Below are 22,335 nucleotides of genomic sequence, written 5' to 3'. Positions count from 1 at the left end.
GCCAAACCAGTAAACACAGACATATTTAAATTGGACATTGTATAAGGTTAAGTCTATGAATCAAGTGTCATATTTACGGTATATGCATTTTATGTTGCAATGGCACAATCAAGAGGAAATACGCATTTAGGTTAGAAACAAAAACTGAGTATAGATAGAACAAACGCAAATATAAATATCCATACAACCAAAATGACATTATACTAAAAATATAACAGGGGAAAGGACCGTAAAATCATATAAAGTACCTCTTGCATGTGATCTCGTAGCATTAATAGAGTAGCCTTGAGAGCAGCATCCATGTTACATTAAAGAGTATTCTTGATGTGTCCTTTTAACACTTAATCAAACACTTTACCAGTAGCTCACGCCTAACAACAAACTTATAGTTATTACAAGCTCAGTGTTTATGTGTAAAGATTGTGTGTGGGGGGGCTACCTCATAGACATAAAGGTCAGTGGAAAGTCATAGTATGTTTCTCTGATTACTACATTGTATGTCCTGTATAAAAAAACAATTTACCATTGCACTTGTCATTTTAAAAAATCAACGCACATAAATCTATTAATCATATTTTAAAAAAGCTATATTTGACCATTTAGAGCCACTTTATATGATTATCAGGATTTAGCAATTTAGTGCAGTTAATACCTCAAAGTGTTCCGCAAGTATAACTTAATTTGCGTGGTTTATGGCGTGTATACACACTCATCATTTGCATACTTTGGACAGGGAAGGTTATTAGTTATAAACAGTTGCTGGGAACATCTTTACGTCGGCTTTGTTGACGTCTTGCACGTTCTCTTTCGCCCTCCGCCATCCCGGCATGCACTGCGAGGTCTGCGGTATATTATTGACAAAGGAAAAAGGCTAGAGAGAGAAACAACAACAGGGTGGGATCAGAGGCACTAACCCTTGTGATAGCAGTAACGTTATAAGAACCTGTGTGCTGACAGCAAGGTAAAGCTTTACTCTCAGTTTGTCCCTAAAATAAAACAGAGTCTGTGTTTCATTTTCTGTAAAGACACTGCGCGTAGACAGCGTTAAGTGGCTATCCGCTAACATCTGGGCTTTTTTTTTTCTAGTCGGCTAACGCTAGCCAACGTTAACACTACTAAACAACGTTAGCATTAACGATATTGTTATTATATATGTCGGTGACACAGAAAGCAAATGCCGTGCAGGGTTCATGTGAGCCATAGGTATGGTAGAATTTATCTAAATTACAGTGTCGCTAATTTTATAACCAACTTGTTTTGTTTACCATGTCACCATAGACGTAAAAACAGCTTGTCACCCACGATTACTCTGCAGTTTAAAGAAGGCAGTTACGTTTTATGCTGACACATAATCTAAATGCGAATATAAAGTTGGCTGGATAGCTTAAACATGAAGCAAAGTGTCCACATCAAACAGTTAACAGTTAAAAAACAGTTCACTAAAGCCTTGCTGCTGCAAATTTAACGAGTTGATCGTGGATTTTCATGTGCATGTTGAGAACAAAAAAATGTGTCCCTCGAGCTCCACCGTAACCATGTAAACACACAGAGGCACGTGACCAGCCACATGGAGTCCGCTTACTGAATTCATGGCTGGCCTCCTCTTAGAGCCCTGCTCTGCCTTGATCTCTTGAAGTGAGCTTGTTTGGCTAAAAAGAAGCGTCCTAACACTTTACCTGAAAAGCTGTACACGAGGGTGTCATATACTGTTCATATTGACAATAACCTTCAGGAAGTTTATTTGTGATATTGCGTTATATAAATACAATTGACTTGAAGGATTAGACCCCCATTAAAATCCAGCATTTAAAGTTACATTATAGTATTAATTAATTAAGTATTGTTATTAAAATGGTCCCTTACAGAGTTAATTCCATTAAGGTTTATCTTGTTTAAGCAGTATTTTAATATATATTGTGTAACTTCTTCATTTCCTTTTTTAATAGTTTAAACCAGAGCTAGACCAATAGATCAGCCTTGTTGATATATCAGCGGATAGCAACTTATTACAGATATATACAGAGTATCAGTATATAGATGCGGGTCATTAAGAAATGGCGGTTTTGAAATGCCAAAGACATATTAGAGGTGGTTTGAAAACAATGTTGGCATTAGATAAGTTTATCATTATTTGCTAACATTAAAAAAAAAAAAAAAGAAAAAATCGATATATATCGATATTGGCCTGAAAAAATCCAGTATCAGTTGGGCTGTAGCTAAGAATCTGGAATGGCATCATAACAGTAAAGACAAAAACAACAGCTGTTGGATACATAAAACAGTAATAATGCAATATTTCATTCTGCAATGTAGTGGGAAAAAATTGAAAGTGTGACAAAATGTGAATAAGTGTTTTACTGGTGCCTCTTGAGTAAATGTATTTTACTCTTCATGCCCTGTGTCTCTTCACAGTACCATGTCCTGGCCCTGAGGCGATGAGCGGGAAGTGCCATTTCCACCTGAAGGGAGCTTACACAGCTTGATAGTTTGTGGAGAGAGAGGTGGGGGGCCCAGACAGACCGTGGACGGGGAAGGGGAAGAGCTCAGCTGAAGCCAATGCAGCAGCAGCAGCATCGACAGCCTGAGCTGGTGGAAGGAAGCCTTCCCGTGTTCGTGTTCCCCACTGAGCTCGTCTTCTACGCAGATGAGCAGACGTCTCACAAGCAGGTGCTCACCCTCTACAACCCCTATGAGTTCGCCCTCAAGTTTAAAGGTCAGTTGGCACAGTCTGCTTGAGTTTCCATGTATGCTGTATTATTTTTGTTATGTCCTCCGGATTATCTGCATAATCGGTGTATTCTTGTCTTTTTATCAGTGCTGTGTACAGCGCCAAACAAGTACACTGTGGTGGATGCCACCGGAGCTGTTAAACCACAGTGTTGTGTTGACATGTAAGTTTGTTTTTGTGTATAGGACATTATTATTTTTTCATGCAGTAGTATAGCACTAAAGGGACTAAATATCTTATCTATGAGCTTGTTGTTCTCTGTGGATTTCCGTCCATGTCTTTATTGTTTATTGCTTACTTAGGTTTGTTGGGCAGTTTTACTGCGTGCTTTGAGTCACATGATTGTTTATACAGCAGACTTCCCCATCTGACCAAGTAAGGAGTCTATCTAACTTTCGTATGTCCACACAGAGTAATCAGACACAGAGACGTGCGGGCATGCCATTATGGGGTGTACGACAAGTTCCGACTGCAGGTGTCGGAGCAGAGTCAGCGGAAAGCTCTGGGTCGCAAAGAGGTGACTGCTACCCTCCGTCCCTCAGCCTCACAGGAGCCGCCCAGCCCCCGGCCCCAAGATGAGGAACGCAGAATCAAAGAGCAGTTCGCAGAGAGCGAGTTTTTTGAACAAACTGCATTTCAGACAGGTAGGACGAAGGTGTGTTGTGCGTTGTTACCACTAGATGGAGCCAAATGCTCATAAACTCAAATATGGGAACTTTCATACCATTTATAGGACATGGTATGTTACACTGCCTTTTATGGCCTATGAACATTCTATCTGCCTAACTGTCTTATCTAGTATGAAAAAACTATTTGTCTCACAAACATAGTAGGACAATAATAACATAAAAATGTACAGGTTGTAATCATCTCTTCATACACAGCAGCAAGATAGATAGGTACGTGTATACTGTGTGTGTTTGCTCACTGATTCCGCATTTACCTGCTTCCTGTTCAGATTATTGCATACATGGTTGATAAAACAAAACACAATTTTTATGCACTCAGATCAGTAGGAAAACTATCAGGTAATCACTCTCAGGCTGTCATTTAAAAGTGGAAGTACAAGCCAAAGCCTCATTGCATACAAGATCAAATTTATCTTAATTATTATGTGTATGCCACATTTACCAACATACTAATTCTGAAGTGGGGGGGTATTCACTATTCACATGTATAAACACCTTCGATTATGGTTGTTCAAAGTGCATAGTTATCATTTCATGTGCTTCAGTGTCATAAACCCTGTCTGATCTTGTTCAGCTGCAACATTCTTTGAGCTCTAACTTCTTCCCTCTGACTTACACGCAAGCTAAATAATAATTCTTTGCCATAACATTTGTTTGTTAAATGATGGGAGAGTTACATAGTTTTGGTCTTACATCTTACATCTGTTAAAGGTGGGGTATGCGATACGAATCCAATACACGTCTTTATTTATTTTTTTAATTCTCCTCACGGCCCGCCAGCTGTCTGTTCTGTGTGAATGCTAAAAAATAATACTGGTGTTTGTACACAGCCCTGCCTCTGTAAAGGGGAAATAAACAAAGTGGCACGCAACCCGCCACACAACACTATTCCAGCCATGATTGTGTCAGGAAACGTTAAATGACTTGCCAACTCACATTCAGCTTACTTTCTAGTTCGCCAAGACATGTTGTTGTTGTGATAGTAGCTATAGTAGCAGGAGAGTTGTGAGTATCGCTGTTTGGAGCTGATGTGCTGAATCTGGTACCATCGTCTTTCACTTCACAGCAGCAACTTTAGCGACAGTTTTCTAACCCATAACTTAGTTAACGTTAGTTACATTACTGCTGTGTTGTTACTCACTCTGTGTCTTTTGTCCTGAATTGCCTACCCCACCTTTAAATCACTTGTTATTATTGTTGTTTTGCAGTGTTATACATCTTATTAGTGTGTGTGTGTGTGTGTGTGTGTGTGTGTGTGTGTGTGTGTGTGTGACAGAGAGCCGTCCTGTTGCTGGAGGCCCCAGTCTGCTGACGGTGCTGCTTGGGCTGGTGTGTATGGCTGCCCTGATGCTCCCGACTCTGGGGGAGCAAGAATCTACTGTGCCTGTCTACCTCCACTTAAGTGTTAACAAGAAACTTGTAGCTGCTTATGTTCTCGGTAGGTAGAAAAAGGAATCACACAAACTTAATGCAAATCATTTTTAAATGTGAACTACTCAGCTTTTTATAAAATCCCCATAATGAAAGAGTAAATGCTGAAGTATACAATATCCTGTTGCTTGTTTCAGGTCTTCTTACAATGGTCATCTTACGCACATGAAGTGCCGTGAGCTGAGAGGAGGAGGAGGGAAAACGAAAAAAGACGAGGGGAACCTTCTCGCACCACAGACACTACTACGAGTCAATGAGTACAAGTGACAGCAGGGGGGACGGGGTAATTGGTCAGATCACTCCGTCCTCTGGTAGAAATACATTTTAGTAGACTTGTTTTTCAAATCCACGTGTTAAAACATAGTTTGACACAATACTGAACTGATGCAAACAGCGGAGACCTCCAGTGTGTAGGCCAAAGGATTGGTGGTGTGAGAGGAGCTGTCCCTGAGCAGGGCCTGTGAAGAAACATGAGGCCATTTATAGGTGTGGTCTGGCCTCATATTGCCCGTGTCTGTATTTCTATTGCCATTATGTTACAGAATGTGGTTAACGTAAGTAGGAAGGAAATCTACATGCAAACATGTATATAAAGCCATTCAAATGTTATGGTATTCACCTGTAACCATCATTATATTGATGTTTTAAAGCATTTTTAGAGTAGACTCTGGGGACTAAATGAAGTTATTTGCAGATACCTTATCTGAATGGCTTCTTATTTTTATTCCAGCCCTAAGATACTTTTACATGTCACCAAAGGAAACATTTTCTTTGGAAGACGATGCTTTGTTCACCGTACTATATCTATGCTCATCAAATGTTTAATAAAGTCTCAATCCAGCTGTCTGGTATGATGTTAGATCAAATCATGTTATTTTCTACACTTTACAGGTTGGGTCACAGTGGATAAGACACATGCCTTTGGTGTAAGAGACCTGAGTTCAGTTCCCGCTGTTACACATCCACCTGAGCAAAACACTTAACCTCTAGTTGCTCCAGAGGCATGCAGGTTCTGATATATATGTATATATAGCAATTGTAATCGCTTTGCATAAGAGCGTCAGCTAAATGAGTAAATGTAATGAGAGCAGTACTTATAGTTTATGGATGCTGCTGTCCTACTGTTGCCCTGTAAGCACTGGTAACATTTTAAATTACCGTGTGTTTTGTCAGTGCATTCCTCTATGAATATTAAAACAGCTACACACACACATAAAAGAAATAATTTATTTAATTCTGATGTCCGCTATGATTGCAATCACAAGACTCAAGCATAGGCAAGATGTTCACAAGCTTGACAGATTACAGCCTTTCCGTTACAGACATACAGTATAGAATAACATTATTTGTTAAAGTCAAGACCTGAAAGCTTCATAAGATGAGGGGAGATTCATCTTGGAAAAACATCTTATTGACAGCAGGGCAAGCTGACTGCTTATCCACTTGACATTTCTCTAAAAGGAAAAACATTCAGTAAATGAACTGCAACCACACTTTTCTTTAGATTAAAGGGCCCACTTGTGTAAAAGGATTTGCGATCATTTCCTTTTGTACATAGACATTAAAGGCTACAGAGCCACAGAGGGGTTCAGACTTGTCAGTTACACAGGAGATACGGGTACTGTGGCCGTGACAGTTGAAAGCAAATTTAGGTGCAAAAATCACAGTACTGGCTTAACCCTCCACATACTGTATTTCTTGGATCTTTTTTTTTTTTAAAAACACAAGAAAGTCAAGTTTTACTTCTTCCCTGCTTACACACAGGTTGAAACATTACAGGATTTAGTATCCTGTGCAAAAAGCTTTTAATAAATGTAAGCAGAACAACAGTCTCTACCCACAATGTGACGGTGCAATTTTGTTATTTGTTGCACGTTCCAGCACTCTATTCATTTGGTGTGAACATCAACACAAATGGGTCCTCGTTACTGGGGACAGAATCACCATCCACTTTTTATAATAAACATTTTCTTTCATAAATAAGATTTCCCCAGAAGAAAAACAAAAACTGAATCATTTCTATACTTCGCTTATCTGCAAAAACAGCCTGACAAAAACACAGGATACAGAGCAACCTTTAGTGTTGAAAGCCCAACAGTGATCATCATCATGTTTCATCCGCAATTAACTGCTAGGTGCATAAATTGCTTGTAGGCTATTAAAGCTGCAGCAGGTACTGGGGAAGGGGACTTATAAAAAAAACCAAAAAAGAAAAATGCACCACAGTTCACAGCCTCTATCATAAAAAACTATTTAGATCTGCTGAAAACATAACATCTTACAGTATGGAAATCTCCGTAGGTGTAACCCAGAAGTAGTTTGTTCCTTTACAAAGAACAGTTTTGCTGCTGAAGACCTGTGCCCACATTCACCTCACAGCCAACCACAAACTAAAAAAAAACAAAAAAACACTATGTACGGCACCTGACACGGTTAATATGTACATAATTACAAACAAAGCAGGAAAACAATAAGTTAAATCTTCTCTTACAAAATCTGCTGACTGCGTACATACAAAGGCCTGTGGACAGAGGTTTTCCAGCACAAAAACAGGGAAAAGCACACATCCAAATAGTCTTTTTTTGTCCAGTGCTCAATGTCTCTCTCCAGTGAGGGGAACTGGTACGACAGGTTTGAAGCATGGCCACTTATGAACGCAACATTACTATGAAGCCGAGCACCATCAAAGATCCTCTACTAGCAGCTGGTGCTCAGTATCTTCTGTCATTCTTAGTTTCAGTAGGCTTACACCTCTCTCTCTCTCTCTCTCACACACACTCACACACACACACCTTGGCTTTCATTTCCTTAAATCAAAAATATCTAGACCCTCCAAAATGTAGCTATAAGAACAGCCGAAACAAACACGGAAAATTCCACTTAAAATCAAATCTAGGCGTTGGCGAGATGTAGGGTCTGAGAAGGAAACTTGTTCCCCGGAGAGAGGCTTTTTGGAGCCAGTCCTTTTTATAGTGTCTCTCATCTCATGCTCACTTTGGGGACAAATCCTGGAGGGAAGCGAAGGGCGAGTTGCTGGACGAGGAGGGCGACACTCCCTCCATTTTGCCCGGTGAGTCGGTGGAGGAGCAGACGCTGCTCAGGCTGCCATCCAGCAAATCTGGAGAGTGGCTGAAAGAAAAAGGCCAGTTCAGTAAGACGGCAGGCTGTCGTAACTGTGGCAAACATCTGCTGTATTACAGTCTATACGAGGGGTTGGCAAATAAGTCTGGCATCGGGCCAAATTTTTCCAAGCCGTTATATTGGCAGAGACTCTTTTGAATTTCCTTCGGAACTCATCAAAGTAAAAGCTCTTAAACGCAACATGAAGCATTGCTGCAAAGTTCTTGCGATTTTATTTTAGAGGTACAATCACTTAAGAGGAAGTGGTTATGCAAGTAACTTGCTGTCATGACTGAGATCTATTCAAGCACCAGCCGTTATCAATTTATTAATTACTATCAAAGCAATCTGGCCTGCGGGTCGACTATTACCGACCACTGGTCTATAACTTCACGCTGGAGGAGAAAGCTTGTGAAAATCTCACATTACATCCATTCATTGTAGCATTTTCTCTCTTTTAAAGTTAAATATTAAAGCAATACTGAATACTTGTAGACTCCATTATAAGTGTTTTGTTTAAATGTACTTTTTACTTGCAATACACAGCAATCTTAAATAACCCCCTTAAAGTCACAATGTCGTCTGGTTATTTCATTCACAGGATTGTCATTGTCTAAAAAGTAGTGTCATTTTGACCAGGTAATATTGTGCCACAAAGTCTTACCAGGAACTGAGATCTGACAGGTTGGAGACATCAGAGGACAGCATGGTGGTGGTTCCCTGGAAGAGCCTCTTAGGCTGACTCTCTGTCTCCATCTCACCTGCAGAGGAAAGGCACCCTGACATTTACAAATCCTTCTCAATACACAGTCTGTGGCTGATCTAAAAATGGGACAGATGGATGAAATAAGAGTGTTTTATTGCATAATCTGAGATGGTTTAAAGTACAGATCTTATTTCATTATCAGAGAGGCAAGAAGCCATGTAAGGAGGTTTACGTAGGTCTATGGTTTAACTAAGGCCCCTTTAAAGAACTTAATCAAGCCAAGTGAGGCTCATAAGCTACATGAATTTCATACACATAGAGTGTCTTTGATCTCGTTATTACTCTCTACAGTCAATATTCCATTAATAGAACAACCTTTGGTCTGAACATAATGCCTTGAATTTACAATCCATCACTTCTATCCATAAGCGGTAAAATTTCAAACAGATGTGAGATCAATTCTTCTCAAAGCATTTAGGATTTCAAGGCATGTTAGATACCTCACCTTTACGTTTCATTGGCCCAAGTATGCTGGCTCTGATGCAGTTGATTGGGCTTTGACTCCGTCGGCTAAAGAGCACAGAACACACACTGTCAGTACATTTTGAAATGCACTTGTACACCATTTTAAGATTACCCATACATATGAAATTATTATTGTTTACTCAGATATGTCTAAATAGTTGAGACAATAAAGTTTTATTTTTATTCGACTAAAACCGGCAAAAGGAAATCCATTTTATGCCACCGGGGAGAAACTACAGTCAGACTGGAGCCAGCTGGTGCTACTGCTGCAGTCTCACAGTAAACAAGGATGTTTATCAAACAGATGTTTATTTAGTAACACTGGTAGATTATAAGATTATTGCCGTTATTATTATTACTACTCAAAGACTTTGTGCTCACCTGAAGCGTCGCGTTGGGCTGGGTATTGGGCTGGGTGTCAGGCCGTTGCTGCTCACAAGGATTTGTAGTGAAGGAGAGAAACACTGCTGCTTGCAAGAGAGCGAAGTAGAAAATGCAGACAAGATCAGTCAAATGTGAACTGTACATTGTGACACCAGACAAAGTCAAACTGGAGTAGGAACCCCCCCCAATTAACAGGACAGGACATTTGGCAATGTTTGGTATTACTGTGGCATAATGGGTATAAACCTTTTCTCCCTAAATATTCAGCAAACAAAATTAAGAAATGGGAATGAATCCGATGCAATCCCAACACACTAATGTGGTTTGCAATAAAGAAGTTTTTTTTTGAATCTGCAGCCAAATGAAAGAAACAAATTTACCGAAGAAGCACACAAAGAACAAAGTTTGTATTTTTTTTTTCCCCCAGTTGCTAATAAATTGCTTCTTGCAGGCTGCCACACAGACTTCCATTCATAAATCTGATTGTAAGCGGTTAGGAAAATCAGGTTACCAGAAACCATGAATGCTTCAACTATTGCCTTCATCTGGTTAGACTTAATCAGGTTATGTGCATGTAAAGATACTGGAGGTCAGATGTACCTTTTTCCCTATGCCCCTTGTTGGGGACGGGGCAGGCGACACAGGCACGAAGTCGATGCGCTTTGGAGACGAAGATGCCGACTTCTCATCATTGTCGCTCTAAGATCACACAATTACAAAAAACACATTAGTGGCCATTTCATCTGGCATCATCTCTCTACAGTACTATGCAGTGAGGTGGGAGTGTTGGAGTATTATACTACCACTCAGTCTGGCCTTCAGAGACTGGTGGCCCTGTTAACTCCAGAAGTGTTAATCTAGCATGTTTGCACTTGTCCCCTCTACAGAAAGAGAGGCCAACAGCAGCCCAGGGCCAAAACATGCAGTGGGAAAGTACAACAGAGCTGACTTTCAAGAGCAAAAGGAAGTATCAACAACACTGATGGGGGTTGGACAAGCTGTAATGAAGAGTCTCTTTACCAGACTAAGGCTTTCTTCCCATGACTGGCTCATCTGCATGGCGGCTTGAACTTCCCTGTGTGTTCAAAAGTAGAAAACAAGGAATAAGGTGACGCATTTACCGTTTTCCCTAAAGAGTCATAACTTCTCCTCATCCACCAAGTGCATTCATAAATTTATAGCTTACCGCTCATGAGCAGTCTCTCTGTTCATCACGTCTATGCCCTCTTCCTGCAAAAACACACAACAGGGTTAAATAAAGTCTAAGTTTGCCAAGTCATCTTTGCTTTTCTGACTTACATTCACTCATCAAACTGATTATTGAGTATTCAGGCTCATGTCATTGCTGTCAGGCCTAATTCTGACTCCAAAGCTACATCCTTTATCTCATCTTAAAAGATAAAACTGAACTGTTTTTCATTTCACTTATTGGAAATTAAATTCAGCCAGTAGATGAGCAACCACATCCTCTGTTGGAGTCTGATACTACCAGTTGATCAACGCTGTGAGATCGATGGCCCTGTGAACTCCAAAAGGTGTTACTCTAGCATGTTTTTTAAAACACCATCACTCCCTATGGCTTGAGAGGGGGACGGTGGTCTGACATGCTACTTTTCAACACAAAGCCTCTCCAAATATGTCAAAAAAAACAATGGCGCCTTTTCTTACTTGTTTTATCTGATGAAGTCTGGTGCTGGGGACGCGAATGGGTGACGAAGGGACCTGTAAAGGAGAATGCGTGCCAAAAGGTGAACATTCAATACTCAATCATTCAGACCAAAATTACTTGGATCAAACATGTTTAATAAAGTATTGTACCATGTTGGGCCTGTTGACAACTGTAGTGCTATTTCTCCGGCTACGCAGGACCTCTCTCTGGAACACTTGGGAGTTATCACTGGAATGAAAAATTCATAGACCAACAATGTGTCATGTGTCTTTTTATCCATGAAGTCAGTGTAATGTAGTTACTTCAAGATGTATGACAAAAGGGACAAACACATTCACTGAAAGAGTATGCAGTTAATTATTGTAACTATGTCGTAATTGTAGAACCTTAAGCCATTTATCATGGGTGCACTGTTGGATCTTCTCAAGTGTCCATCGGTCTGAACTAACGAGGATGGGATTTCTAGATCCAGCTCCATCTTTTCTTGTGGAAAGACTCCTGAATTGTTCATTTTGCTAGCTAACCCTGCCTGACACCGATTCACGAACTAAAAATGGCTAACCAGCTCAGGGGTGTTACATTGTTGCTCTCCAAACTTTGCTAACTTTACATGTCGTGAAAAATCCTCATCAATCAGGGCTGACGTGAGACAAAGTCAGTTAGCTAACGCAATGAGTTAACCCACAGCAAGCAGCAAGGCCCTGCTGTCTGTATAACCTCACTCAACGCAACTTAACGCTTGCTATCAACCATAACAACGTTATCTCCACAATTCTGCATATCACAGCTACATGGTCAGTCAGAGCTGGCCAGCGCAAACGTTGCCTGTAACGTTATGACCAGTATCAAACTTTCCTGTTGGAGGGTTAGCATACCATAGCTACATACCGCACAATGCCCGGCTACTGTTGGAGAGCGTTAGTCTGCTGGTGCGCGGCAGCAGTGGGTGAGAAACGCTGCTGAACTACCACTGCATGTTAAATTAGCTATCGTTAGCCAGACTGAGCAGCTGCTTCCAAAATGAATGTTCACACCAAGTCTAACGTAGGTTACGTTAATTTAGCGACGCTGCTGTTTAGTGATCTTAACAACGCGAGTCTAGCTTCTAGCTAACACATCGTAGCTAGTGTTGATATACTTATTGCTAGCTAGTCGATCCAGCCACAACTAACACAGCCCAGCTTGGTAGGCTAACTAGCTAAGTTAGCATTAGCGCCAGTAGCCACAATGCTATGTCCAGAGAGAGAGAGAGGCCTGGTCATCATCACTAAATGCTCCTGCCCGTCTAGTTACTACGGTCCACACAGGCAAATCTGTCTATTGTAAATAATACACGCTCCACGTTAAACTACGCTTTTCGTTTCTGCAGGGCGCCGCCAAAAGTGACCCACATCCCAGATGCTCACACAGAAGCTATATTAGCTAGCTGCTAACAGCAAGCTTCACGCCCCTTTTAACGCTAGCAGACCTGTCCAATGAAATTGCTCCATATGCCGGCGTACTCATGCAGAATGCGGCGACCTGCGTTTTTGCATCCCATGGTTCATGGATAAATTCTTACATTTACACCTTCTATAATGTCAGTGGCTAAATGTGTTATCACACCTGGGTAGGGGGGACACATTCGCTGCATCAAAACCGGCAGTTTCTGTTTTTACCTGGTTCCCTGGCACCTTTGCCCGCAGGAGGCCCAGTGCAGATAATTCGGGGAGGATGGACGGAATTTTGTTCCGGAAGATCTGTTCTTGAGTTATTTACAGCAGCTTAGCAGTCCACTGTTCCTGTTGCCCTACTGGCTGCAAATAACTTCACGTTCATCTCAACTGACAAAGTGCTTAGTGCAGTCAGCAACCAACAACACAAAGTAGTGATTAAATATGAATCAGATTACAACAAGCAAAGCATTACGCTCTGACCAGCACATTTGGTGTTCATTTTCATAAACAATTTAGTCCTGAAATAATACAATTATATTCATTTTAATAATTGTAATGACTTAATCAACTTTTCTTGACGTTTAAATCAACCAGGCTGTCTGTTTAAAATAATAAAGAAATACAGATTTCAAATAAGCTCACATAATTATTGGACACATGAAAAGCCCAGCCCGAGAATGAAATGCTTTGCAATCACTATTTGTTCAAAAAGAAAAATGGCATTCAGCAGGTATTTAATTCATTAAATTGTTTAACCTTTTCTTGACTCGTGGTTAAAACAGACATGTTCCTTCTTTGGCCGTAATTACTGACCTATTGTACTGATAGACAGCTTGGAGTTCAAGGTCAGATGACAACAGATCAAACATTCATGATCTTCATGGAGAAGCACTAGCCTAGACTTGTCTTATTTCGTTCCTAGAGTGCTGGGTACAGTTTACTCCTAGAGAGCACACATACATCACTAAATACGTTTGAGGAAGAAACTGATCTTATCTCCCTCACTGCTTCATTTACCAATAACTTTTACTATTGATTGAACAGAAATCATTTAAATGTTCCAAGAATTTGTTGTTATATTGTTTAAAAAGCTCTGTAGTAGAATCCACTAGTTGAAGGAGTGGTGAGAACATAAATAGCTGGTATTGCAAAATTCAGATGACACTGGTTTACAGTGATGGCACCATTGAATGAGAGAATTTCATACAGTAGAAATAGCTTCTTTTTTTTTTTTTTAAAGTTCAGTTAAATAATTATTACAAACATGACTGAATAACTTCAGTTTAGGCATCAATTGAACATTTACACATCTGTAAACTGCATATTTTCCAGCATAAAAATGGATCTGCCTTAAACGTTTCACAAATAAATTGGATGAATAGAAGCTTTGTTCCGAAAAATATTTCATAAACACTCATAAATAAAAAGATATTTCATCTTCAGCACACCTGTGTGTTTAATTAGGGACAGCAGCAAACATTTGTGTTACTTTTCTACAGAGTGTATCATAAGAAAATCTTATCACACACGCAACACAGTAACATAGAAAAGGGTTTTGTCCCAAAATATACAGATTTCAAGGAAATGTGACATCCTCTTTAAGAGTATCCATAAAACAGCTTTTGATAGTTCCAGACAAAAGTAAAATTACAATAAAAATCATTATATCATTAAATATGAGGTTGTCAAATGTCGAGCTTAATAATTTATTCCATTGCTTAAAAAAATAATGAATCAGTGTGGGGGCAAAGAAGCATCATACTAATATCCGTGCTGTTTAAGCCAGCTGTGTTTCCATCTAAGACAATAATTTTTTTCCATTGTGTGTGTGTGGTGTCTAAAACAGGCAATGCAACTGTCAGTACCATCACTCCATCAGTGTATCCTCAGGGACCCTGACCAGTCTGAGTACGTTTATGACACAAATACAAAGTAATAACATATAAAATTAACCTTAAAGGGAAAGATCTAACCGTACATTAAAAATCAAAGTACTCTTCATGCCTTGTACTTCTCCTTCCCCGTTTCACTAATGACGCAGATATGCTGAAACAGAAAAGGATCAATAAGTATTGCAGCATATTATTTTGTGAGTGTCTTTATTTTGTTAGACAACATTTAACACACTAGTACAAACTCTACATCCATTTATCCATCTGAAATACTTACATTTAGATCTCTAAAGTACTCGTTGTAGTCTAGTGCGTATCCCACCACAAATTTGTCAGGGACCTCGAATCCTACAACTGGAAGAAAGAGGTGAATATATCAGCAACTTGTCTTTGTAGTGGTAAACTAACAACACTGAAATGAGGGTATGCAAAAGCCTCATTTTAAAGCACACTTTATGACAACTATCCTGTGTAACATGCAGTACATTATACCAACTATACATTTCACAGTCTGCCAAATATTTTATCTAATATTTATTGTCTTGAACTCACAGTCTGGTCGGTAGCCAACACTTCTTGGTGTTCTCTTCACCAACAAACTGAGGACAGAAACCAAGTTGAGTTGGCTGCATGAAAAACTGATAAATACAACAGTCTGTGGAAACCTTTCAGTGCAAACCTCTACAATCTGTTGTGAAACAGGATCTTGTGATTCCACAAGACAGAGTGCTTTGTACTGTTCATGTGCAGTTTTGAAAAGATATGAATTACCTTGCTACTTTAACCATTTGGGGGTTGTACTGTTTGAGGAGTTGCAATAATGTCTTCATTGTCTTCCCTGTGTCGATAATATCCTGAAAACACAGATTGAGAGAAGCTCATATCAGCGGTCTTGAAATCAGGAATGCAAACTGGTCAGGGGTAAGAAAGGTGAGAAGGACACGCAAGCAGATAAACACACAGAGAAGGTGTCAGAAGGGTCTGTTTAAGCTTACATGTTTGTATAGATAACTTGCAATTGTGTACTGCAACAAGAGAAAGATACTGACACACAAGGGCGTGACTGTGTTGAAAAGCAGTGGGGACATAAGGGCTCAGATTAGGGGTGTGACGATACACTGAGCTCATGAGAGGAGATGCATGATATTGGTGTCACGAGAACACAAGAAGAAGAAGATATTTTAACACTACTTTAAAGAAAACAATTAATGCAGAAATATATGAGAGTGTGTGTGGAGGGGTCTGGAGGTCCTCCCCCAGACAACTTTGAGCATTAAACATTTAATTTCCTGCATTCTGGTGACATTTTCTGCACCTCCTGCAATATTTTATGGTGGAAATGTTTTTATTTATGTAAAAGGGAAACAAAATCCAGGTGGCAGGTGAAAATTGAACATCTAAAAATATAAGAAAAAGGAAAACTTGGCAAAAAGAAACGGTGTCAAGAAGTAAGTTATTGACTGGTGTGTGCAAGTTTTGGGGTGATTTTATAATTAGTAGCTTGATTTGGTTTTTTTTATCTTAAGTTAAATAAATAAATAAATAAATAAGTGCAAATTAACTTTTCTCAAAGTATTTTCATTTGTTATTTAACATTTCTTTTTGCAAGTTATTCAGACCATTTTTAACGCTTTCAAAAAGTGGTGGGGACAAAATCAGCCATTTTAAAAAGGTGGTGGGGACATGACCCCAGCGGGAAGCTTCCGGTCTGAGACATGAATCCAATGCAGAAGTCCCTTAAACCTGCATTCTATTGAACAGACAGCAGGGGGCGACTTTTCTGGTTGCAAAAATAAGTCCGGTTCATTAGAAATAATGGTAAAATGACCCTACTTCTCACCTGATTTATTACCTCAGTAAACACTTTCATAATAAGTTTATGGTCTCAATCACTAGTTTCATGTCTTCTTCAATACAACATGATGTTCATTTCGTAAATTATGGTCCCATTTAGAGGAAAATAGACCATAAAGCTGGAGTATGCTTCAGGGCGGGATTATCTCTGTTTGACAAGATGTTACCATGGCGATTTGTTAATCAGGCTAGAGTAACTCGTACCCACGGCACTGTGTAAATTTAGCCAACACTGCTGAAAAAACATATTAGGAGTTGGCACTTTCTCTGGTGAGTACATTTAGTTTCAAGCCTGTTGTTCACTGGACAAAATTGTCGGCCCTGTTAAAATGACAGTTAACATGATGTTATATGTCTCACATCAGGCTTGTTCGGCAGTCTTTTACAGCTCTTACGTGTCAGACTCCGCAGTGTAGCGGACTAGAAAAAAGACCCTAGTATTGATTGGCTGTCAGGTTTAGCAATTAGGAGTGATGGTTGGTTAGGAATATGCAGCTGTAAATTTGCAAAGCTCATGCTAGAGTGGACTCGGTAGATATAACCACCGACCGGCGAATTTTGACGAAAGGCGAGTTTGCATATGTGCAAGAACGTTGTTTTTTTTTTTTTTACTATAGAAGGAAACATCAGTACATACCTCCACAATCAAGACATTCTGTGTAAAAAGAAAAGAACAATCATTAGTTTAGTGAAAAACCGCAGACTGGATACATTTTACCTTTGTATGCAATTGAACTCAAAAGGGATGTGACATGATTTTAACACTCAGCTATCTGCATCTGTATGGCTGTACAGTGTTGCACAGGAAATAATCATAGCATGAGTGTTATGAAACTATGGGAGCCGTGAGAATGGAACATGGAAGCGATTTCTACCAAAAAGCCAATTCTAAGTAATTGGCAGCAGACGGAGAAACAGATGTGTTTCCTAGTCCTACAGTCAATCACACGACCACATCTGTCTGACAAACAGTGCCTAAAGCATTAAATCAAAGCATTGGGTCTGTCAGGCGCGTCATTGTTATTAATCACCATCATCAAACGGATTTGTAAGTGAATCTGTTGATTTAAAATGTCTGACAGACGACAAGAGCAGCACGCTTTGTTTCTCATTTCAAGCTAATATATTATTACATATAATACTGACCACAGTGTCAACATAGTTTGTCATTCTTCTTACCTTGCCTGTCAACGTACACAGGTCATCCCCACCGATTACTTTGATTTCACCTGTCGACTGGTCGTTCTGTGAGGACAAGAAGCAAGTGGACATTATATGATGTACAGGTGCAGAAAGTTTAACAAGGGCCAAAACTAACATGGTGGTTGATTAAATAGCTTAATTTGGTGCATATTATATTAGATGTGGTTCCTAGTTTTATGCACATTTATTCAATATGGAAACATAAGAAATTTGAAGGAAAAAAAACAACTTGAGATATCACAAAAATGTTTTTATCTGGGAGGTGGAAAAGTTGGCATATCAATATTAATTACATTATCTCATTGCGCTATGTTCTTCTGCAATGGTTTAATATAACCCCGACTGGAGAATCAGTGCCACCAGCTGTTTATGTTCAGCTGCAAGGGCTCCTCCTGGCCACATGTTGAAGTGTGTGTGTGAGTGAATGGGTTAATGAGAGGCAAATTGTAAAGTGCGTTGGATAAAAGCACCATGTAAAAGGCAGACATTTATCTAAATTCACTCAACGCCTAATACTTCCTTTTCCAGTAAAGCACATTAATTTGCATTTTATTTTGCATACTGTCCAAAAATGTTAATAAAAACTGTTGACAGAAACCTGGTTGTTGAAACCTAGCACATGTGCCGAATGCATTTCCTTCCTTATAAAACATTTAAAAGCTGATTTTTGACTATTTTATATCCATGGTTGCTAGCTTTAAGTCTTCTTCTTTCCTGTTTTTGCTAGCACATTGCTAAGCTTCTTATCTCCACCAACTTATCAATGGAAAGGGCATGAAACTGTCTGCAAGAATGTGTACTGCATCGCCCACATGCACGAGATACAAACAAAATGGGGAAACGCTTGTAAAAACATTGCTCCATACTGCTACTATTTGTCAGAATCTCCACAGGGTACCTTTAAGAATTGAAACCTGTAGTTCTTTTAAATATAAAAACACTTTATGGCTTATATAAAAAGAAAGTAGGTCAATACAGCACATCTTAAGTGATGCCAAAAAAAAAAATACACAGATAAAAACTGATAGATTACACAGTAGCTCTTGAGGCGAATGAAGTCCACGGTCATTGGGATGGAGCGGTCACTGTTCCTGTTCAGGGCCTTGATGTAGTCCAGCAGGTCTGCAAAGAACTTGTAACCCCCTTTAAGCACACAGAGCGCCACAATGTGGTGCCCCCCCATTTCCTTCATTATCTCTCTGGCCAGTCTCTCTGTCCTGAGGTCACGTGGGAGGGGGAGAGAACAACAGAGATAGAGGATAGTTAGCTCAGTTCTGCTACAGTCAGCAGTAATTCCCATTTCCCTTCTGTTTGTGTCAGCAGGCATAGTGGCCATTTCTAAACCACACCCAAGTACAATAACTCCAGAGATCCAGTTAACTAAAAAAATATTTAAAAACCCAAAAGGTTATCTGCATTAATCATTAAATCCCAAATCTGCAAGAGGAAACAGAAAAGTAGGAATGAAATCCTCCATCTGAAGTACAAGTTAACAGACATCTGATGTGTGTTGTCTTCACAACATACATCAAGCTACTAAGAAGAAAATATGACCTCTTACTAATCATCAAATAAAATTTGAAATGGTGTCTGACTTTTGTTAAGATTAGGTACACAGAACGTGTCATCAGCACTTCCACCAACCAGTTGCTGAACATGTTTGAATCCCACCTAGCCTTAGACAGACTAGTCAACCCACTGTTTAGTTAACCCTGACAATTCATTGCATTTTCACAGTCCCACTACAAGCTGCTAAAAATGCGGCAACCCCACCTGTCCAAGATGAGTCCATGTGGGATGTAGACCCTCTCCAGGTCTGAGGCATAGTGCTTTGGTATGCAGAAGAGGTCCAGGTCATACCCCTGCTCCTCATCACTGATCTGGAATAAAACACGACACAAAGGGGTTAAAAACCTCAGGGATATTACCTAACATGGGACATGGGGTGTTCATCTGATACAGGGCAGTACAAGGGGATGGTGGTCTACTTTCCCACCAACTCCCTTCGTAGTGTTTTACCGCCTTCACATTCTTTCCTGGCACAAAACGCAAACTCAGGGGACAATGCCTGATTCTGTGCAGTTTGTCTTTCCAGAAATTCCACATTGTGCCTGGTTGTATAAATGATTGTCAGTATTTCTTATATTTTGTAAAATTAAATGTCCTGCTCTAGTGCAAACTGCATGCCACATGAACCCAGACAACATAACTGGCATCATGTGACAGCTGGGAAGCTGGTGTAGAGCTCACCGTGCTGTGGGAACGATGTGGCCATAATCACACTCACAGTAATTATAACGGTGCACAATGTCTATCCTCCGGTGTCGATAAAAAATCCCATCACTTTACTAAACCCTGGTTTGTGAAGTGCCTATCCTCACATCATATGTGGTTGAACTAGAATAAGGGATTCCCCCTAATGGAAAAACATGTCCATCTGTTTGGCTACACCCTTTCAATTCCAAACAATAAATCACTGATACTGAGCAGATGTCCATATGGTAACATGATCTGAAGGAGTATTTTCCAGTGTTACTCACAGGCTTGCTGCCGGTTATACAAGAATTAAAGTTGCATAGTAAAACATGAAAACCAAAACAACCACCCAACAAAATAGCCTGAGGTCAGTGGAAGGGCAACCTTCAGGTTTGTGCTAACAAAGTCCATGTTTGGCAACACTGCACTCTGCGGCTAATGTCATCTGAAATGTGGCACAGGAAACAGGATCTTCCACTCTCTTTTAATGCCAAAATGTCCAATTAGCTTCATTATAACGTCAGTTAGCAAGTGGGTCTGCTGCCAGCCTGCTGGCCAGACTTCATCATGATAAAACACCAGCTTCAAAATGTGGGGAATGTCCTGGTAAACAGACCACATTGGTTATTTATTTACTCATTCCAGTACAGAGGTCTTTAGTGGCTTGTCAGCATATCTCTATAAGAAATTCCAAAATGCACACAGATGCCACGACGCAGGCCATTGTGCTGTGACTCAAAATGAAATACCATACATACAAAGAAAAACTTTTTCTTAAACATTCTATTGGACATTTCAGTCTTGCAGCACATAATTTCCTAACGTGATGACATTTCAGTTCAGCTTGGGACAACTTTTTTTTTTTGGTTAACAAAACAATCAAGTCCACTGTACAACAAAGACGGTGATATTTGATGAGTCCTCAGATTGTTAACTTCATTAAGTCTTATTCATTTGCCAGAGGGGGTACTTTATTAGATTTTCTTTCCAGATACCAAATTTCCCTTTTTCATGTAAGCACTATAGATTTCACGTCTGTTATTTCTCCTAATTAAGTTTAAAAACAACTGTGTGTCTTGTCTGTCACACACTTACTCCTGCTAGACAGACTTATGCCACTTGAGGCACAAACAGTACATGTATATTCACCTGGGGGTATTGACAATTACATCACAAGCCATTTTTGGGAATAACTATACCGCCAAGGCTAATAAGCTAGGCTGTATGATAATTATACACACAATGCTTGACACATAATAAACAAGGGCGCGCTCAAACACACCCCCTTATTTGCAGCTCGAGCGTTTCTTCCTGTCTCACTGTAACGTTAAATGATTAATTTCTTTTTTAATTATACTAAGAAACCCCGTACCCTGGTGTCAGACACAGAAACTAGAACATTATGTTTTTTAATGCGTCTCTTGCGTCACGTACACCACGCGTGGAGAGCGCGTGTCTTTGACCGTCTCCATAGCCGCAGGCCACGCTATGACAAACATACAGCTTTATCTCCACCAAAACGTCTTACCGAGGTGAGCATGAAGGCCATACGACCTACAGTAGGAGGCAAGTTATTTAACTAACGCAGTGGCGCCCGTGTGTTTTTCCAGTGGGCATGCAGGGTAAACTGCGACCACCTTCTGTCCCTTTCATTCCGGTTGTTATTGAGGAACTTACCACAACACAGGAGCTGGATGTCGCCATGGCCGTGTCGGTCCCTGTCGTTCAGTTTTACGCTACCGTGGTCTTCAGAAAGGGGACAAAACAAAACGTAACCTCAGATTGGTTTCGCGGACTCTTCACGCTTGTGACAGCACACACATGGGAGCGGCTAGCTCTGCGACTACAGGAGGCTGCTGTCTTTTTCCGGGCTGCGGCTCCACCGTAGCTCCGCTGTGGTGTGCACACCGTGACGCAGCAGCGCGGCGGGCAAATCAAGCGAGCACGGACGGGCTGGCCCCGCCCCGCGTGGAAGAGCTAACGCTAACAGGTAGTAAAGCCAGAGACGTTTTATAGAGGACTTTAGTAAAACTCTGCAATGCAGATTTAAATACAATATGTCGCATTGTTGTCATCAACAAAGCTGTTCCAGCCTGGTGCCCATCTTCAATGAATTATGGCGACTTGGCGCGCAGACTGGATGGGACAAGAAGACAGTTGGTTTTTTTCTGATATTTCAGTTAAAGTGAGTGATTTTGCATCGTCACGCTTCAATGTTGTCTTTATTAAAGTGAATTAGTGATGAATCACCCTCATGCATTAATCATACATCGACAAGAGCCTATTTTTACGGATGATGAAATACAGAAAAAAAAAGAAATACATGGCAATTTACCATGTTGTTAATATTTTAGAGGTCCCCGCAGAATTTCACAAATTATGTTTTTAGGGGAGCTCATTGTTTATTAAGTGCAGCCAAGCTTTTCTGTGGTTGTCACCCAG

General features: G+C 40.2%; 3 protein-coding genes and 1 non-coding gene across 4 annotated transcripts; 1 reads left to right on the top strand and 3 right to left on the bottom strand.

The window, feature by feature from the left end:
- Positions 1-816: 816 nt before the first annotated feature.
- On the top strand, positions 817-5,707 carry mospd1 (motile sperm domain containing 1). Its single transcript, XM_038700318.1, has 6 exons — positions 817-961; positions 2,413-2,713; positions 2,816-2,891; positions 3,140-3,372; positions 4,694-4,855; positions 4,986-5,707. Exons 2-6 carry the CDS (start codon positions 2,557-2,559, stop codon positions 5,015-5,017), a joined length of 660 nt encoding a protein of 219 aa, XP_038556246.1. The 5' UTR covers positions 817-961; positions 2,413-2,556; the 3' UTR covers positions 5,018-5,707.
- An 878-nt stretch (positions 5,708-6,585) lies between these two features.
- On the bottom strand, positions 6,586-12,685 carry pabir2 (PABIR family member 2). The gene is made up of 10 exons (XM_038700317.1): positions 11,639-12,685; positions 11,402-11,480; positions 11,252-11,305; positions 10,770-10,813; positions 10,604-10,658; positions 10,184-10,282; positions 9,581-9,666; positions 9,180-9,244; positions 8,633-8,729; positions 6,586-7,977 (listed from the first exon to the last, which is right to left on the bottom strand). The coding sequence occupies exons 1-10, from the start codon at positions 11,761-11,763 to the stop codon at positions 7,839-7,841; spliced, it is 843 nt and encodes a 280-aa protein (XP_038556245.1). The 5' UTR covers positions 11,764-12,685; the 3' UTR covers positions 6,586-7,838.
- On the bottom strand, positions 10,365-10,509 carry LOC119889471. The gene has a single exon (XR_005442064.1). It is a non-coding gene; the product is annotated as a small nucleolar RNA U109 (small nucleolar RNA).
- Positions 12,686-14,119: 1,434 nt separating the features above from the next.
- Positions 14,120-21,759, bottom strand: hprt1 (hypoxanthine phosphoribosyltransferase 1). Its single transcript, XM_038700319.1, has 9 exons — positions 21,571-21,759; positions 19,411-19,517; positions 18,671-18,854; positions 17,614-17,679; positions 17,072-17,089; positions 15,352-15,434; positions 15,133-15,179; positions 14,858-14,934; positions 14,120-14,734 (listed from the first exon to the last, which is right to left on the bottom strand). The coding sequence occupies exons 1-9, from the start codon at positions 21,595-21,597 to the stop codon at positions 14,687-14,689; spliced, it is 657 nt and encodes a 218-aa protein (XP_038556247.1). The 5' UTR covers positions 21,598-21,759; the 3' UTR covers positions 14,120-14,686.
- Positions 21,760-22,335: the final 576 nt, after the last annotated feature.

The sequence above is a fragment of the Micropterus salmoides genome, unplaced genomic scaffold, assembly GCF_014851395.1.
Source record: "Micropterus salmoides isolate LMB-PRFRI ecotype aquatic unplaced genomic scaffold, ASM1485139v1 Ms_hic_scaffold_5, whole genome shotgun sequence".
NCBI classification, from domain to species: domain Eukaryota; kingdom Metazoa; phylum Chordata; class Actinopteri; order Centrarchiformes; family Centrarchidae; genus Micropterus; species Micropterus salmoides.
The sequence above is the reverse complement of the archived record's forward strand: the minus strand, read 5'-3'. Positions and strand labels throughout refer to the sequence as shown.

What these genes read in the sequence shown, in the direction of transcription:
- mospd1 (XM_038700318.1), top strand. Translation starts at nt 2,557, where the DNA reads ATGCAGCAGCAGCAGCATCGACAGCCTGAGCTGGTGGAAGGAAGCCTT. An exon ending in CCACAGTGTTGTGTTGACAT is followed by an intron (nt 2,892 to 3,139) that starts GTAAGTTTGTTT and finishes ATGTCCACACAG; the next exon opens with AGTAATCAGACACAGAGACG. An exon ending in ACAAACTGCATTTCAGACAG is followed by an intron (nt 3,373 to 4,693) that starts GTAGGACGAAGG and finishes TGTGTGTGACAG; the next exon opens with AGAGCCGTCCTGTTGCTGGA.
- pabir2 (XM_038700317.1), bottom strand. Translation starts at nt 11,763, where the DNA reads ATGAACAATTCAGGAGTCTTTCCACAAGAAAAGATGGAGCTGGATCTA. An exon ending in AGAGAGACTGCTCATGAGCG is followed by an intron (nt 10,659 to 10,769) that starts GTAAGCTATAAA and finishes TTGAACACACAG; the next exon opens with GGAAGTTCAAGCCGCCATGC. An exon ending in TGGGCCAATGAAACGTAAAG is followed by an intron (nt 8,730 to 9,179) that starts GTGAGGTATCTA and finishes TTTCCTCTGCAG; the next exon opens with GTGAGATGGAGACAGAGAGT.
- hprt1 (XM_038700319.1), bottom strand. Translation starts at nt 21,597, where the DNA reads ATGGCGACATCCAGCTCCTGTGTTGTG. An exon ending in TTCGCCTCAAGAGCTACTGT is followed by an intron (nt 17,680 to 18,670) that starts GTAATCTATCAG and finishes TTGTCCTCACAG; the next exon opens with AACGACCAGTCGACAGGTGA. An exon ending in CAAATGGTTAAAGTAGCAAG is followed by an intron (nt 15,180 to 15,351) that starts GTAATTCATATC and finishes TTCTGTCCTCAG; the next exon opens with TTTGTTGGTGAAGAGAACAC.